General features: G+C 34.4%; 1 protein-coding gene across 1 annotated transcript; it reads right to left on the reverse strand.

Moving 5' to 3' along the window:
- Positions 1 to 43: 43 nt before the first annotated feature.
- LOC134277085 (TATA element modulatory factor-like) lies at positions 44 to 17,199 on the reverse strand. Its single transcript, XM_062759358.1, has 25 exons — positions 17,084 to 17,199; positions 15,691 to 15,858; positions 13,539 to 15,377; positions 13,281 to 13,348; positions 12,662 to 12,718; positions 10,770 to 10,873; positions 10,460 to 10,577; positions 10,151 to 10,206; positions 9,945 to 10,009; positions 9,722 to 9,818; positions 8,907 to 8,992; positions 8,681 to 8,742; positions 8,342 to 8,406; positions 7,925 to 8,081; positions 7,393 to 7,485; positions 6,648 to 6,702; positions 6,406 to 6,507; positions 5,858 to 6,027; positions 5,257 to 5,279; positions 3,996 to 4,065; positions 2,348 to 2,440; positions 2,043 to 2,153; positions 1,632 to 1,781; positions 113 to 238; positions 44 to 49 (listed from the first exon to the last, which is right to left on the reverse strand). The coding sequence occupies exons 2-25, from the start codon at positions 15,818 to 15,820 to the stop codon at positions 44 to 46; spliced, it is 3,903 nt and encodes a 1,300-aa protein (XP_062615342.1). The 5' UTR covers positions 15,821 to 15,858; positions 17,084 to 17,199.
- Positions 17,200 to 17,319: the final 120 nt, after the last annotated feature.

Genomic DNA, 17,319 nt, shown 5'->3' on the forward strand with positions numbered 1-17,319 from the left:
GCCTAACTTGATGTGTGTTTCTAAGTGAATCTAAAAATGTCTGTCATTTCTGTCAATAAATTTAGAGTAATCTTACAGTGAATGTTCTTTTAAATCTAAGTCCTTTGTTTACCTCAAGCTGTTTTTTGAGTTGTGGTAACTCTTCAATCTTCTCATGAATTTCTTCATTCTGATTTGTTAGATTGACTAGTTCTCGAGCCATGGACTCCCGTGTTCTCTCCAGTTGCTGGATATCACTCTAAACCATATAAATAACTCACATATAGACAACAAAACTAAATCAAGTATATACATCTTATCTTAAGGAATTTGTAAATCAATAACAATAGTAAATGAAAGATCAAATAAAACATGCACATAAAGTGTAATAAACATTTTAATTACTAAAATATGCATGAGTTGTTATTCATTTTAAAATATTTTATGATCTGTTTTTGCCCCCTGCTTGAAAAGTGGGGGATATTAATTTGGGTTTGTCCGTCCGTCCGTCTGTCCATCCGTCCGTCTTTCTGTCTGTCTGTAACGCTTTCGTTTCCACATGATAAAAAATAATATAAGAACCCTTTGAGCTTTTGCAATGAAATTTAGCATAACAACTCCCTATGGACTAAAGAAGACCCCTATTGATTTTGAGGTCAAAAGGTCAAAGGTCAAGGTCATAAATAAGCAAATTCTGTCTGTTATAACACTTTCGTTTCCACATGATATCTCTAGAACCATTTGAGCTATCGCAATGAAATTTTACATAACAACTCCCTGTGGCCTAATGAAGACCCCTATTGATTTTTAGGTCAAAAGGTCAAAGTTCAAGGTACATTGTAGTATATTTATACATTCTGTCTGTGTGTAACACTATCATTTTTGGTTGATATTTCAAGAAGATAAAATTTTCTTATGCAATATAATTTTATACCAATTTTGTGAGTTCCATCACTTGAGAATGAGATTGAGAGGTAACTCCCAAGGACCTCTCTCGACTCTCTCAAAGTGCCCCGCCCCGTTTGTTTTATTAGTATTTATAGTATAACATCTTGCTATTTTTAGCACAGGGGCATGAGGAGAGTTATTGCGTATAAACAGGTTCTCGGCGGCGGACTTCATGTTTTTATTACATCTATTAAAACTGTTTAATAAAGGCTAAATAAATCAAACACCATCGATTGTGTAAAATTTTGAGAATACCGAACATGAATATATACATGTATGTGACTTCTGTTCTGCATATACTTCTTCTAATGTAAAGCGATTCCGTGGTCTAGTGGTATGTCTCTCGTTTCACATGTGAAAGGTCCCGGGATCAAATCTCGATCGATCCTTTTTTTTTTTTTTTTAAATACTTTTCTTTTTTTTTTTTTTACTAAATGATAGTATTCAGCATGTGAAATGAAAAATTTAAGAGGTTATAAAATCATCATTACAGTTGATAAATATTCCATATAAAAAGAATCTTCTATTACCTTATAAGCAATCAAATCTTTATATGCATATTGACATACATGTATTTTATTTGCTTCAGTATACATGTATACTTTTAATAATTCTACAAATTCAGTCAGGGGGAAAATACTTTTTCCCTAATGACACGAATTCTCTGAATTAGCTTGTATTAATATATTGTTTGACAAACTTACTTTTAATTGGAAAATTTCCCCATCTCTCTGTTTTAGCTGTGACTGAAGGCTGTCAATCAAGTTTGCAGCCCCGCCCCCTTGTCGTATACTCTCATATAAAGTAGATCTACTAGACACAGGAGACATCACCAAACTTCTCTCCAAATCGTCCTAAAAAAATAATATAAGTAATACTTAAAGGAACCTTGATCTTTCAAATTTGATTACCCTACATGTATAAACTTGCCCATAGTCGGTTTTTGGGGAGTTAATCTTTGGTCCAAAACTCTTTGTCCAACTTATAGGCAAGTTATAAAAAGATGAGTATTTTATATAGGGTCAATCCTTCTAATATAAGCTCAAAAAATACAACCAAATTATAGGCAGATGACTTATAGGTGAGTGACCCTACATGTATTTTACGCTGGTTACCTGTGAGAAGGATATAGACATGGACCCCTGGTCCCCGGCCACACTCTCCGATCTGGACACAGACAGGGGGGAGACTGACCCCCGGGACTGGGGCCGCTGGAGGTCCTTCTCCTACAAACACATTCACATTGTATAGATCAACACTTTACACAAGAATCTCGCCGCTGGCTCATAAAAACCTGATTTTTTTGGTTGAAATTGTGTGATGTACAGACTAAAATTTTCTAGAAAGGTGATAATCATTTCTACAGGACATAAATTTTGTGAGTTACATCACTTAAGAATGAGATTGAGAGGTATGGTACCATTTGTGAGATTTGTTCCTGAGCCAGGTTCAGTTTCTTCCTCTCTTGCTCCACTTTATTTTTCTCCATGTCCAGTTGTGTCTCCAGGAATACCTATAACAATGTATAGAAATAATGTATGTAGTGAAATAAAAAAATGTTCATCTCAAGCTGGTTTTTATAGGTGAAAATTTATTAAAGATATACACACTATTTAAATGCTGATTTTTGTGTGAAACAAATGTTTAAATGCTTTGAGACACATGAAATACAATGAAAAATTTTACTTTCCACAAAATTTTCCTAAAAAAATTTATTGTATTTATTAAAGACTTAATCAATATCTGTAATTAAGAATTCAGTCTTTTCATGAATATTGATGAGGGAAGTGCGTAAACAGTATATATAGACATGCATGTCCTTGGGAAATCATACACAACGAGGTACGTTGCATTTTGACTATGATTATCAATAATAAAGGTTTATATGTGTCATGGCAGAGTAGTTGATTGATACTGGTTACATTAAAAGATACGTATCTTTAAGAGTAGACGTTTGCCATTCAAGTCAAAAGTTTTTGTATCCCAAACGGCCTACCTTATTTTCTTGACACAATCTCTGTTTATCAATTTAAAAGTAGCTATAGCATCATGTGATGAATGTATTCAAAAAGAGGCATTACTTTCCTTGCAGGATTATAAATAAATATTATTTTTATCATTTATTCCAAGCTCTCTGATTGGCTCAAGCTTGATCACATGATTAAGTATATAACAGCATAAAGACTTGAGTTACTATTTATAGAATTTGAAAAGCATATCGACTTGAGGTTTCTTAAAATGGAGATAATTTCTGTGAAACAAAATAGTACTGATTTCAATCGTAGCCAATACAGTGTATGACTTAATGTTTCTAGAAAAAAAATTTATTTCAACTTCTACTAATTTTTTTCAATTTTCTGTATTTGATGAGACGAAACAATGCATTGAATAAGATCTACTTCATATTAAAACATATTGGATATGTGTGTCAAATATTGAAACAAAACATAATCAAATAAATGAAGTATTTTGAATAAGTAAATCCTCTAAATTACTCCATCGATATAAAGGAAACACATTTACATTAAACAGCGTAATTTATTTTGATCTCTACTCTCTAAGTGTTAAAGAGAGAAAACTTTTCCCCATTATTTTCATAATTTGTTTTGTCAATCTCTGTAAAAAATAATATAACAAATGTAGCCCTTTAATTCGTTCAATCCATACATGAATCAACTTCACAGAAACGCATATCGACCTCGCACTTCCTGCTCGGTCGATATGCTTTTCTGTGAAGTCGATATATATATATCTATGGATTGACCTCATCAAAGGGCTATATTTATATATTAAAATTTGACATCCTTATGATGTATTCATTTTTAATGGTGTAATTTACAGTATTTTCCGAACTTTTATTGGTAAACAAAGTATATAAATTTCCCACCATATTTAAACTGACGCAAGTTATAGCACGTTTAACTTTAAACTTAATATTTTATACAAATAAAAATGACAGTGAAAAATGTGGGCAATGATTGTTCTCTGATTTAACTTTTAAAATTGTTTCACTTTTTATTTTACCTGACAATATGGTGACATGTTAATAATATCTGTACTGGCCGTACCTTTTCTTTGCGGATGTCAGACAGTTCCTGGGACATCTGTTGTTTAACAGCCTCAATCTGAACCATTTCACTGCAGAGAAAAAATCATTAATCTTAGCTAAACTTAATGTGAAATAGTGAAAAATTCTCAAGCAGGACATTAAACAACATACAATAGGCCTTTCAACTAATTTTTCAAGTTGCACATATGGTAAAAAACATTGTATAGATAAATTTATAGGTACAAAAAATTATCAAAAAAGATAATAACTTATGCATACTTTTAATCACATCATTAAAAAGTTTAATCATTTATAATTGACTTTTCCGATGTTGTGTTTAAGGACAGGTATCTCAGGTGTGAAAAATGACCAACTTAGTGCCGATTTATGAGTTATCGTATATAGGAATGACATATAGGCTGCTTCAGCACTGACATTGTTATATACACAAAAGGGTTCCTTACATTGTTTTGTACACAAAAAGTTTTGACCAAGAGAAAGAGAATGCCTTCACTCTACCTGAAATAACAGGGTCAAATGAATGGGGAACAGACTATATTCAATAGTTTTAACTCTCTTTGACAATTATTACGAAGAAGAAAATTTAATGTCATGTTTTTTGTGTTCGCGCTTTTTTGCTTCCTGTGTATATATATATCTTTTTACAAGTAAATGCAACAATTGATCATCTTATTTGTGTTACTAAGCACGAAGGGGAACGACCGAGTATAAAAATTTAAATAGGTTAGAACTGAGAAGAAGGGTAGATTTCACTTTTTATTTTAATTAAAAATTTTAATTATAATCAGTAAACCAGTGTCCGCAACTATACAGTAAATAAGTTTAAGAATGGAGCTAAATTTTAAAACCACTGGATTCTACTGAGAGCAAAGAAACACTTGGGAAATGCTAAAAACTGCCTTGCGTGTAAACAGTTAAATACCCCGAGCCTGCTCTAAACAAGTTTCAGCAGTGAGTTATTGTTCATAACACCGACCCCTAGTGGCAGTTGAAAGGCCTACATACAACCTAACACCTGTACTCGAGTCTTTAAGTTTAAAATCTCAGTCTGAGCTGTTTGTTAAGCTTTATCTCGCAATATTTACCTGTGTTTGGCATCCTCTTACACCTGTACTCGGGTCTTTAACATCTCAGTCTGAGCTGTTTGTTGAGCTTTATCTCGCAATATTTACCTGTGTTTGGCGTCCTGTAGCACCTGGACTTGATTCTTTAACATCTCAGTTTGAGCCGTTTGTTGAGCTTTATCTCACAATATTTACCTGTGTTTGGCGTCCTCTAACACCTGTACTCGAGTCTTTAACATCTCAGTCTGAGCTGTCGGTTGAGCTTTATCTCACAATATTTACCTGTGTTTGGCATCCTCAGCACCTGGACTCAAGTCTTTAACATCTCGTTTTGAGTCGTTTGTTGAGTTTCATGATTTATCTCACAATATTTACCTGTGTTTGGCATCCTCTAGCACCTGTGCTTGAGTCTTGAACATATCAGTCTGGGCCATTTGTTGAGTTTTATCTCACAATATTTACCTGTGTTTGGCATCCTCTATCATCTGGACTCGGGTCTTTAATATCTCAGTCTCTGAGCCATTTGTTGAGTTTTATCTCAGAAATTCATTTTCTTGCAATCTATGTCTCAGGTGTCTGTTGAGCTGTATCTCACAATATTTACCTGTGTTTGGCATCCTCTGACACTTGGACTCAAGTATTTAACATCTCAGTCTGAGTGTTGAGTTTTATCTCACAATATATACCTGTGTTTGGTGTCTTCTAACACCTGGACTCGAGTCTTTAACATCTCCGTCTGAGCCATTTGTTCAGCTTTATCTCACAATATTTACCTGTGTTTGGCATCCTCTAGCACCTGTACTCGGGTCTTTAACATTTCAGTTTGAGCCGTTTGTTGAGCCTTCTCCTGTCTCAGTCGACTATTCTGAGACTCTAGCGAGGCGACTTGAGTAGAGAACTCCATCACTTTCTCATTTGCTGACCTCTCCTTATCTGTCACCATCGCCAGCTGGGTCTGATTTTCCACTAAAAACAACAATTTTTAAATAAATTTCAAGTTCAAAATTGTATATTACACAAAATTGTTTAATGATTCTAATTGGTGAGAGGTAAATCTTGTACAGATATCACATAATGCTACATCATGTGTGCTGTTACAAAATATAATATTGTAGATTACCAAATATATGCAAGGAATTTTTATGTTGTAATTTGAAAGAAACATCATCCGCAATACAACTTGCTCTTATTTGACATTTTCTGAAATAATTTATCAACTCTTGATCATCAGTATACTCAGAAATTTCTTTTCTTGCAAACTAATGTCTATGAGTCATTTCAAGATATCAAGTACTCATTTATGAAAAAAGGAATTTAGAGTCTGTTACAAATAACAACCCATACCTAGCCTGTCAGAGAGATTCTTTTCTAATTTTTCCCAAGAAAGTGACTGAGCAGCATATGTAGACTGAAGATTCTCTATCTGTCTCAGCAGGGGGCGAGTGGCTGAAAAAAATAACAGCTCAAAATTCACAGATATATCTCACACATACATAAAGGTGTGTTTAGTTTTCTTAGCCATTGTAATTGATATAAATGTCTATTAGAGTATGAGTCCTTAGTACATGATGGCCATATTGTCTTACCAGACGTGACATTCTGAGTGAGGTCCTGATTTCTCGCTTCGTCTTCTTGTAAATGCTGGAAGTACATTCTATATTGTATACATCTCAAAATCAGACAAGTTTGCATAAAAAATCAAAGAAATTGATCCATAAACAATTGAAGAAGTCTCCATCATCTTCAATTTACTGATGACAATGTAAAAATATTGTGATTTAGGTTAACGAAGAAGATTACCAGCTGTATATTGGAGTTTTCCTGTCTTATATTAGATAAATAAAGAGTATAGCATTACCCTCTGTAAATCGGAGATTTCTTGTCGTAGCATGTCTTATATTAGATAAATTAAGAGTATAGCATTACCCTCTGTAGATCGGAGATTTCTTGTCGTAGCATGTCTTATATTAGATAAATAAAGAGTATAGCATTACCCTCTGTAGATCGGAGATTTCTTGTCGTAGCATGTCTTATATTAGATAAATTAAGAGTATAGCATTACCCTCTGTAGATCGGAGATTTCTTGTCGTAGCATGTCTTATATAAGATAAATTAAGAGTATAGCATTACCCTCTGTAGATCGGAGATTTCCTGTCGTAACATGTCTTATATAAGATAAATTAAGAGTATAGCATTACCCTCTGTAGATCGGAGATTTCCTGTCGTAACACGTCTTATATAAGATAAATAAAGAGTATAGCATCACCCTCTGTAGATCTGAGATTTCCTGTCGTAACATGTCTTATATTAGATAAATAAAGAGTATTTTACCCGCTGTAGATCTGAGATTTCTTGTCGTAACATGTCCTCCCTCCTGTTGTGTTCCTTCTCCATTCTAGACACTGTCATTCTCAGGTCCTCTATCTGTAAAACCAATATCACATACATGTACGTCGGCTTCCAACAAAAGGGTTAATTTGTAAATATTTCCATTTCTATTTGTTTTCTCTCTTATAACTCTTTGAAAGTAAGGGAAGTTGATTTCTTGATCAATCTACTGGAATGTAAATTTCGCCCAGCAAAAGGTCAGGAGCTAAGGAGGCCTTATATGCTTGTAAATCTCGTGCCGTTGTCTTTGACTTTGACAACAGTAGGCAGGGACAATTGAAATTGATATGGGAGGCCTTGTATAACTTAAACCTATTACACAATATTGTTAAAGTATAAATTTACAATTTTATTTCACAATGAAATGGAAATATAAGGAATCACTGTCTAAGTAGTGGAGTATTGCAGGGACATCAACGATAGTTGGAAACGTGGGATAATTTTTGCATAACAGTCTTCTGATGTGTGACCATACTTGATTGATCAGCGCTTCTTTCTCCTGCTGGTTACTCTTGCGTTCCTGCTCGAGCTGAGATTTCAGTTCCTCTCTGACCTGCATCTCAAGACTCAGTGCAGTCTCGGCAGCTTTGCTGTCCTGAGCCGCACTAGAGCGGTGTAACTCTGCTATCTCCCTGTAAACACAAACAAATAAATGTCACAGAGAGAAAGCATAAAAAAAAACAATCACAGGAAATTATCTCCCTAAAATCACAAACCAAAACATGTCACAGAAAACATCAAAAAACAATCACAGGAAAAATTCAACATACTGAGTTATGACATTCTCTGTCACATTCGTAAATTCAAATGAATGGAAGTTTGGGAACTTACAAATACATACTTTACATGTATGTAGTTTTTGAAAAGTGTTTTGAAATAAGAATGAGTTTACTTGTAGGAGTTGTCCAGGGCTGTCTGCAGTCCTCGCACTCTCTCCTGAGCATCTTCTAGGTCACTCTGTTGTAATAAGAATGGATTATGTAAATCTATTTAAAATCATAGGGAAATCTAGAACAAGAAACCATGTCAATGTCAGATGCTGTAAACCATCAATGTCAGAAAATGTAGTCAGCATAATGCATCAGAAATTTAAAAAATCAGTGTCATTACACTTGAATTTAAAAAACAAATAGGTAGAGAGGAGACAACAGATATTTCTTCTGACTTGCATACTTAGTTTAAATCACCCACTTGCTTTCCATGTTTACAATATTTCTCTATGTGTATTCACCTTGAGTTTGGATTTTTCTCTCTCTTGTTTTTGTACAGCTGTATTCAACTGATTGATGGCCTCTGAAATAAGACTTAGGGTTATAAAAATGTTTACCAATACTTTGAACATCATATATACACATATTTCTCTGAAAATGTTACATTTTAAATGCTGAATAACAAAATCATTCAATATTTGACTTTCATGCCAGATTTTTCACCCCTTCTAGGAGAAGACTATTCACCTGTCTGTTTCTTCTCTAAATCGTCCTTGACCTCACACACCTTACGCAGGTGTTCTAATTCTGTCTTCTGATCCTCCAGCTTTTTCCTGTAATTAGACAGAACTCAAATAACATCCAGTAATCACTCGTAACTAAAACTTTTAAAAGAATATCTGGTAACCACATGTAATTAAAATTCTACAATAATTTCTGGTAAATACAAGTACATTTAACTAAAACTTCTGGTTCAGTTTTCACATGTCAATTGTAAGAACAGTTGGCAAACGATTAAATTAATTTCATCTTATATGGACAGTATTTGATTCTGATCCTGCATCATTCTCAGTGATGGACGATACATTTATTGAACAATATCTCTTTACAGGTTTGTCACAACACAATTCAAATATCACAAAGATTAGCGGTATACTTTCAAAGAAATTCTAAAATTATGCAAAAGTAAACAAAATACAGACAAAGGAGTCTAAGAGATGTTCATTTTGATGGGAGTGAGATTGGTTCAGAAGAACTAATACATAGTTCAGTTTATCTGGGGATGTAGCCACAGGCAGAATATGATGTATATCTTGGTGACAGTTTTCCCAAAAGCCTTAAGGTGGACTTACTTTTGAGAAGCATGAATGAAGGAGTCATTTCTAAGTACACCTTGCTATGGTAGACTGAATTTTGAGAGGTTTGAAGGAGTTATTTTTTCAAAGCACTTGGTATACTTACTTTTGAGAAGTAATGAGGGAGTCATTTTTCCCAGCAGGCCTTGCTATGGTGGACTTACTTATGAGAAGTAATGCTGGGATTATTTCTTATGGTGGACTTACTTTTGAGAAGTGATGAGAGAATCATTTTCTTTCTCTTTAGCCCTCAGCTTCTTAATGATGTTATTACTCTGTAGCTGTTGTTTAGAAAGCTTTTCTCCTGTAATAATAATGCCAATTTTAGCAAGGGATTTATAAAACTACCACTTTTTTTCTATTCAAACACTGTTTGTGATGTATACTTATGTACATTACCCTGACTGATAAGATTTTATGAGTTCCCTACCTTCCTGTAGGAGTTCTTTAACTTGTTGATCCTTCTCCTGAATCTGATTGGAATTTACTTTCGTTCTGTAACAAAGTAAAAATTAAATTAACAGATTTAGTACTTTGTTTCCATCAAAAAGGTAATTAAAATGCACTTATTCCTGTGTTAGGCAATAGCTGTAAAATCTTATAAATGTATAAAATTCTGTGGAGTTGGTAGCTTACTTTTTTGCTAACTCATCTTGAGTGTCTTGAAGTTGTTTCTTCATGGTTTCTTTTTCCTGTAATTTAAAAAGAATATGTGCGGTCGTATTCAGTATATGAACTTACTAGAAGTATTAATGTGGAAAATCACTGTGTGGAAAATACACATTTTGTCTTATCTAAATGCTATGCATCATGAAACAAGAACCACCTGGTACAAATTCTTTGATGTACCAGTATTTGTTTGAAAGCTGTGTTCTGTCAAGACATGGCTGCATAAAAAAGATGCCAGCTGTACACTGTGTCCTTCTCAGCTGCCAGTGTACCTACCCGTATGACCTGGTTTATTTTTTTCTCCGCCTCCGACAGCCTCTTTGTGAATTCTGATGTGACGTTGTTAACATCTTCTGATTCTGCTTCCTTTAATTCCTCTAACTGCTGAATTTGACTGTAGACAGAAATGCTCAAATAAGCATCAAAATTACTGCATCTTATTTAATTAACAAAAATTTTGTATCTTGAATCTTCAAAATGCTAATGGCATACAACTTATTTTTTTACCCGTAATTATTAATTGTACTTTACATGTTGACAATAAATAAATGTCTCTGTGTGTGGATGTGTGTGTGTTGTGACATACTTGCGTAGGATATTACTGGTCTCCATCAAGTCATTGTTTTCTTTACTCATCTGGACCAGTTTACTTTCTCTGGCTTGTAAAATTTCTGTCAGCTCTGCAATTTTCTGAAAATGCATACAAAATAAATGTCATTATTGTAAATTATACAAATCTACCCAGTGTATTGTATTAATGTAAGTTTTAGTTCTTTAAAACAAAACCCGAATACATTGCATGCTGGTTGAAGCATAGGTGCAGTTATTTTCTGTTTTCATTATTCTGAAATCCTCTATATTGAATCAAGGAAAATGAAGCATTAATGTCACAGAGATAGAATATAAGCAAGTTCCTGGAATACCTCTGCTTAGAAACTGTTGGAGAATTATACGCCAGAATTTCTTAAATGAGAAATAACATGCCTGTTTATCTTTATACAAGTTAAAATGCCTGATAACTTTGTTATTACTACCAGAAATGAAAAAGAAAAAAGACTAAACACATACAGTCATAAGGAAGGGAACCCAAATGAAGAAACCCAATGATGGATGAAAAAAGAAACATTTATGACCATAGCTCACCTCAATGATTGTAATCTATAAGTGATGCTGTGTATTAGCTAGTTTATCATTGTGAGAGAGATATGGACCAGTATTCAAAGTTAAACTGTTACTTAGCATCCCCTTATCTGCAATACATCCTTACTTTGGTAAGCCTTCGGGTTTTCCAAAGACTTTTACGTGGAGATAATACACTAGAAATTAAAAATGGTGTGCAATATCTAAAACATTGGAAACCAGCTATGCTTGGTTGAGTAAAGAACACTCAACAGAGTACATGTTCTTGGAGTCAAGACTATGGTAATATTTTCCCTGAACTGACAAATTTCAAAGAATGTTAATCCTTGCATTTATTTAGAATATTACTGGTAATGGACTCTAAGGCTAATCAAGACTATTCCTAGTGTTGTTCTAGTGAGTTTCACACAGAGCAATAAAAGTCTAAATACATGTACCGTGTACTTCAAACTGCACCAGCTCTAAGCAGTTCAAGTTTAAATCCTGTTTAAACAAGCTAAGAATGGTCTGCACCAGATTTTGACTGTAGTCACATACTACTACATTAACTAGGATTACAGAACTGAAACTTTGATGAGGCAAGCTAAAAAAAAAATTATGATGAATGCTGCATGTGCTTGATGTAGATGAAGACCAATGATTAATGCTCATTTATTAATAATTACAGGTAGTGTCAAGTGAACTCATATTTTTCCGCTATCTACATGTTTATGGCATAATTTCAAAAATTGTTCAGAGAAGGCTGAATTCATAAATTTTCTACGCATGGCAATTTTTGTAATATATTTTTTAAATTCTGCTCCACCAATTTGTCCATTTACGTCTTTGGTACTTTCTTGTAAGCTTAATTGAAAAAAAAAAGAGTGAAAATGAAATGATAATGTAAACATTCAACAGATAGTGTTAGTGCAAATACCCCACGAGACACTGAAAGCTGTAGCACACACCAACATCAAACAACATCTAGATGTGACCTGCTCAGGAGTCAATTAAGGGGTGAATGTTTATATAATACCCCTGTTTTTGTTCCGTATAATAGCCAGCTTTTCCTCTTTCAGTTTACACTTCAGCACTTTATTAATGGTGGTTTGAAAGTAATAGATTTTTTTTATAAAAAACTTTTTTTTTTTAATTTACACCAAACCCCCATGTTTTTCATGATATTGCCGTAATGAACAAAATTGTTAAATACTCGTACATGTAGTTCATAGTCAAAAGAAAATCTCAACAAAAAAAATTTGGCAAAAAGATTTTATAAATGCAGCTATATGTAATGAGTCCTGAGAAGGTCCCTAATGTAGATGTTGTTTGACCTTTGACCCCTACACAAACCCTGACCTGCTGGTAAACTACATCACTGTTTGCGGTGTCCGTATTCTCAGGGACGGTCTGTAACTAAAACATACAGCGTCTTATAAATACTTCCTATTGGCTAATCCAGCACCAGGTAACCAGTCTGCGATATTCTGCTCTAATGTTATTTTTCAAATATTCACACATTGACAATACAGTTTAGTTAACCACACCTCAAAAATAGTTATTAATGTTTTTGGCCCACTACTCGATAAACCCAAACTGTTCTGTATACATTCGTTCACAGGCATTTGAAATAAATCATATTTTATTTACTTATCATGCAGAAATGACTTTTTAAAACAACGAACATGAACTGGCTTTACATGCTTAACAAGAAAACTTTAAAATGTTCAATCACATTTCACAAGAGATATTGTATTTGTGTCATGCAGAGTATCCCTAGAAATTTAATAAATACTTTCAAATTAAAATGTCGTTGAAATAATGATAAAAAGCTAAAACCAATTGTTAGTATACTAAGCAAACAGCTGGCAATATTATCAATTCCGAACATGCTCATAACAACAAGCAATGTATGCATGTCCAATGTTACTGCTTGTTCCTGGTGAAAAGCAAGAACTGGACAGGAACACAATATTACCTTTATGAGCTTCTGCTGCTGATCATTTTCAAAATGTTCACTTAGTGGAAACAGATCATGTTTTCCTCCTACAAAAACAATAAATATGAAATTTCTATCAAATCTCCATCTTTTTAAAATCATATTCTCTAATCACTCCCCTCCCAAAGAAACCTTAAGATCTTTTACTGAGCCAGTAAAGGAATTAGATTTCAATAACATTCGACAAAATCTGTCAATCTATGGAAATAGATCATTTCATTTGAGATGATGCCTCACCTTCATGCATGTGCTGGTTTCCCCTGTGGTCATCTTCATCTTGGTAATCCCTCCCTGGGCTGAGCTGTTCAAACTGCCCCTCCCTGCTGTGGGTGCTGGAGCTGGACTGACTGTCAGATCTCCTGTGGGTGGGGCTGCTCCCCCTCCGTGCCGTTTTCTGGAGGGATATCTTCAGGGGAGATAAGTCCACCATTTTAGACCCATCACCATTAGAAGTGGGAGTTGATACGTGTGATATGATTTCTATGTCGGAAGACGTCGTCGTGGATATCTCGTCCCCTGAGTCGTGGCCCCCCGTGCTGCGAGAACACTCGGACTTTGACGGTGTGTCGCTTCCATTATCCTCCATTTTGGCACTGTCATCCATGGCATCTTCAATCATACATTTAACATAGGAACTACTGGGGGAAATTTCTGCCATGTTTTCTGAGGATTCAACATCTTGATTCTTGGGTGATTCTGGGTCAGGGACATTTTCTGGAATGTAATCTTCTGGTATGCTTTCATCAGACTTTGTCATCTTTGTTGAACTCTTTTCAATGACTGTTTCATCTGACGTATAAGTGTCTAAACTACTGTCTAATTTATTTGTGTCTGAGTCTGTTCCTCCAAGAGAACTCGCTGTTGAAGGACTCAGAGGTAAACCAGAAAGCCTCTCTTGATCAAACTCTGGACCTGGACTATTTGATGGAATGTCCATTGGTTGAGATCTATTTTCTTCGCCTAAAGAATCCAAACCAATTGGAATATTAACATCACTTTCTTTATCACAAATGACTGTGCCTTCTTCTCCAACTACAGTGTCTTTGTCCACTTTTTCTTTCATTTCTTCATCTTCCACTTCTTTGGTTTGGGTTTCTTCCACTTCCTGTTTATACTCCACTTCCTGTTTACTCTCTACTTCCTGTTTACTCTCCACTTCCTGTTTAGTTTCTATTTCCTGTTGACTCTCTACTTCCTGTTGACTTTCCACTGTTTGAATCCGTTCCTTGGTAGCCGCATCCACTGTCCTCTGTTCCAAATCTGGTATGCATTCCACTAAATTGTCTTCTTTCACAATACTCTCTTCCCCTTCTTCCTTCACTTTAGTAGTTTCTGTTTTTTCCTTGAAATCAGAATGAATTACTTGTGAATGGCTTTGTGAAGTTTCTGTGTCTGACTGTTTACTAGCTTTTAATTCACTAGATCCTTCCTCTGATTCAGAAGCACTGGATATTGGTGGTTCACTACCAGACCTCTCTCGTTCTAACTCTATTAAACTGGAATGTTTATTGTCTTCAGAAAATATAGATATTTCAGCACTTTCTTGATTAACTATATCTACATCTGTTACTTTTTCTCTGTTAGTTTTTTCCTCAATAACTGGTTTAAGTGTATCAATGTTCAACTCCTTTTTGTTATTCACATCTTCACAAGTTTCCTTTTCCTGAACTTTAATGTCTCCAGTGGTCTCTAATAAATCACTTTCTTTTACTATCCCCACATTTTGTGACTCTGACTTTGATTTTTCTTCCACTGTCTCTCCTTCTCCTTTGTTTTCACTCTTTTCGCTCTGTACACTGGATTTTAATTTCAGTGCTCCTTTCTTACTTTTAGATGACGGTCCGGCAGGTTTGACAGATGATGAGGCAGCCTCGGCAGATTTATCCGGTTGTGACTTCTCTTTTTTAGCCTTGGTAAGACTAGTATCCATTCCCCATGGCATGGACCAGGCACTTCTTGTTTCCTCTTCTGATTCATCCTTTCCTTTGTCCACAGAAAATGATCCCCAGGAAGACCACGATGAACTTGTCTCTTTTACCTTTTTAGGTTCTTCTGTAGACTTTGCAACTTTGTTTTCTGTAAATAAGTTTTAATGTTCATCATAAAATTAAAAACAATATTCGATTTTTTTCTTTTGAAGAATGTACCAATCAAAGCTTACTTTTAAACCTGGATGAAGTCTAGATATTGCAATTCATGTTTTATTTTACTAAACACCGAATAAAAGTACATGTACACCTTTCCTACAGTGGAAAGGCTATGGTCAACAATCAATATATTGAGTATAACCATGCATACATGTTTCACATGCATTAACTTCTGGAGTACCAGCATTTCTAATCATTGATGTTAATTAACCTGTAAAATTCTCTAGCCTTTTAAACTCTACCTGATACCGATGAAGTTTCTTCCACACCCCCTTCCTCGCTAATGTCAAGGACTTTATCAATCTTTTTCTGGGCATTCTTCAAGGCCTGAGTCGCAAAGCTGGAGAAACTGGACGTGTCCCACCAACTCATTATGTACAGTAACAACTACTGCTCTGACACCAACATGTCTGAAAAAAAGAAACAGATTCAAAAGCACATACTTATTTAGTAATATTCTAATTGTATCTACTCTTTCATATGTTTAAGACTAAATGTTTTATAAATCAAATGACTTTAAGGTGACTGCTGCTGCTGTTTTGTTCAACAGCAATATTAAGCTGGTCTTCTTGTATGGGTCATACTCATAAACAATAAAGAAGACCGATACAGCAACAAAAAAACATTCAGACATTTTTATCAACTATGTCAAAAATAAATTCTCTAGATCTAACAGTCTGACAAAATCAACAATATCAAACTGTTGCAGAGAACAAAACAAACCCTTGATCAAAGAAGAGATAAATAAAGCAAAGGTTGAAGCGATCGAGCAAACTCTACACAGACCACATACTAACATCACAAGACAGGCCCCGTCCCGGAACCTCCAAGGAAAACATAAGAATGGTATAGTGACCAAGAAACACCTGGCAGAGAATCTGACCAAGAGGCTGACACCAAAAGAATAGGAAACAACTTTGAATATATTGTCATATTTTCATCACTTAAATCATTCTGGTATTTCTGGAAAAATAGCAGATTTTTGTTGAAAAAATCTGAGAAGTTAAAAATCTCGATCCTGATCCATGAGTGTCTACTAAATAAGAGAGTATTTTATTTTGTCATGTTCCTTTCAATAAAACAGACATTTGAGAGGTTACAAATTTGTTGAATAATTATTACAAAAAAATAAAACTGAGCTCGCCCTAACAGTTTCACCATCAAACATATTTCATGTATGGTACACATCCTATTGATAGTTGCTAGTTCCTGTTCCATTGTAAGGAACACATGTGTTATCTACTTTAAAAGGAAATATTTATTACGTATCTTTTAAATACATAATGCATAGGATTCATCTTTTTACTTTTAGGTCCACACTCCACAGTGACTGTAACAATTCTTCATTACATAAATACAGTGTCAGATGAAAGCAGTAGGTCTACAAGGACTTGTATGCAATAAATAGTCAGAATTCCGTTATTTACTAAGTGTTTGTCAGGTATAGGCATTGTTTACATGCTAGTTGTTATTTTGAAACGCCTCTTTGTCATAAAACCAACATGCAGAAGTCATTTTTCAGAAATCCATCTATGATCTACACAAATTCTATTCTTCATGAATTCTCCATATTTTAAATCGTGTTAAATTATTTTATTTAAGTAAATATACTTTTTATACATTGTTCATTCGTACCTATTTGAGTTTTCCTTCAAAAGGACCTTGTGTATAGAGATTTTTCATTAAATTAGAAATGTTTACAAGTTTGACATGGGCGCAGCCATTTTGTTTTGTTGACGTAGCAAGTGCTTACTTGTCGGTGAATTAATTTCCTTGTTCTCGGTTGTTTGAATATAAAGAGAAGTTGTTATTAAACTGTTGACTCAATTAGATATTTTGATTGTGCATCTCGTTAATTAGAAAATAAATCA

This window comes from Saccostrea cucullata, unplaced genomic scaffold (assembly GCF_032062105.1).
Source record: "Saccostrea cucullata isolate Sc308-1 unplaced genomic scaffold, CSIRO_AGI_Scuc_v1 ctg564, whole genome shotgun sequence".
Lineage (NCBI taxonomy): Eukaryota > Metazoa > Mollusca > Bivalvia > Ostreida > Ostreidae > Saccostrea > Saccostrea cuccullata.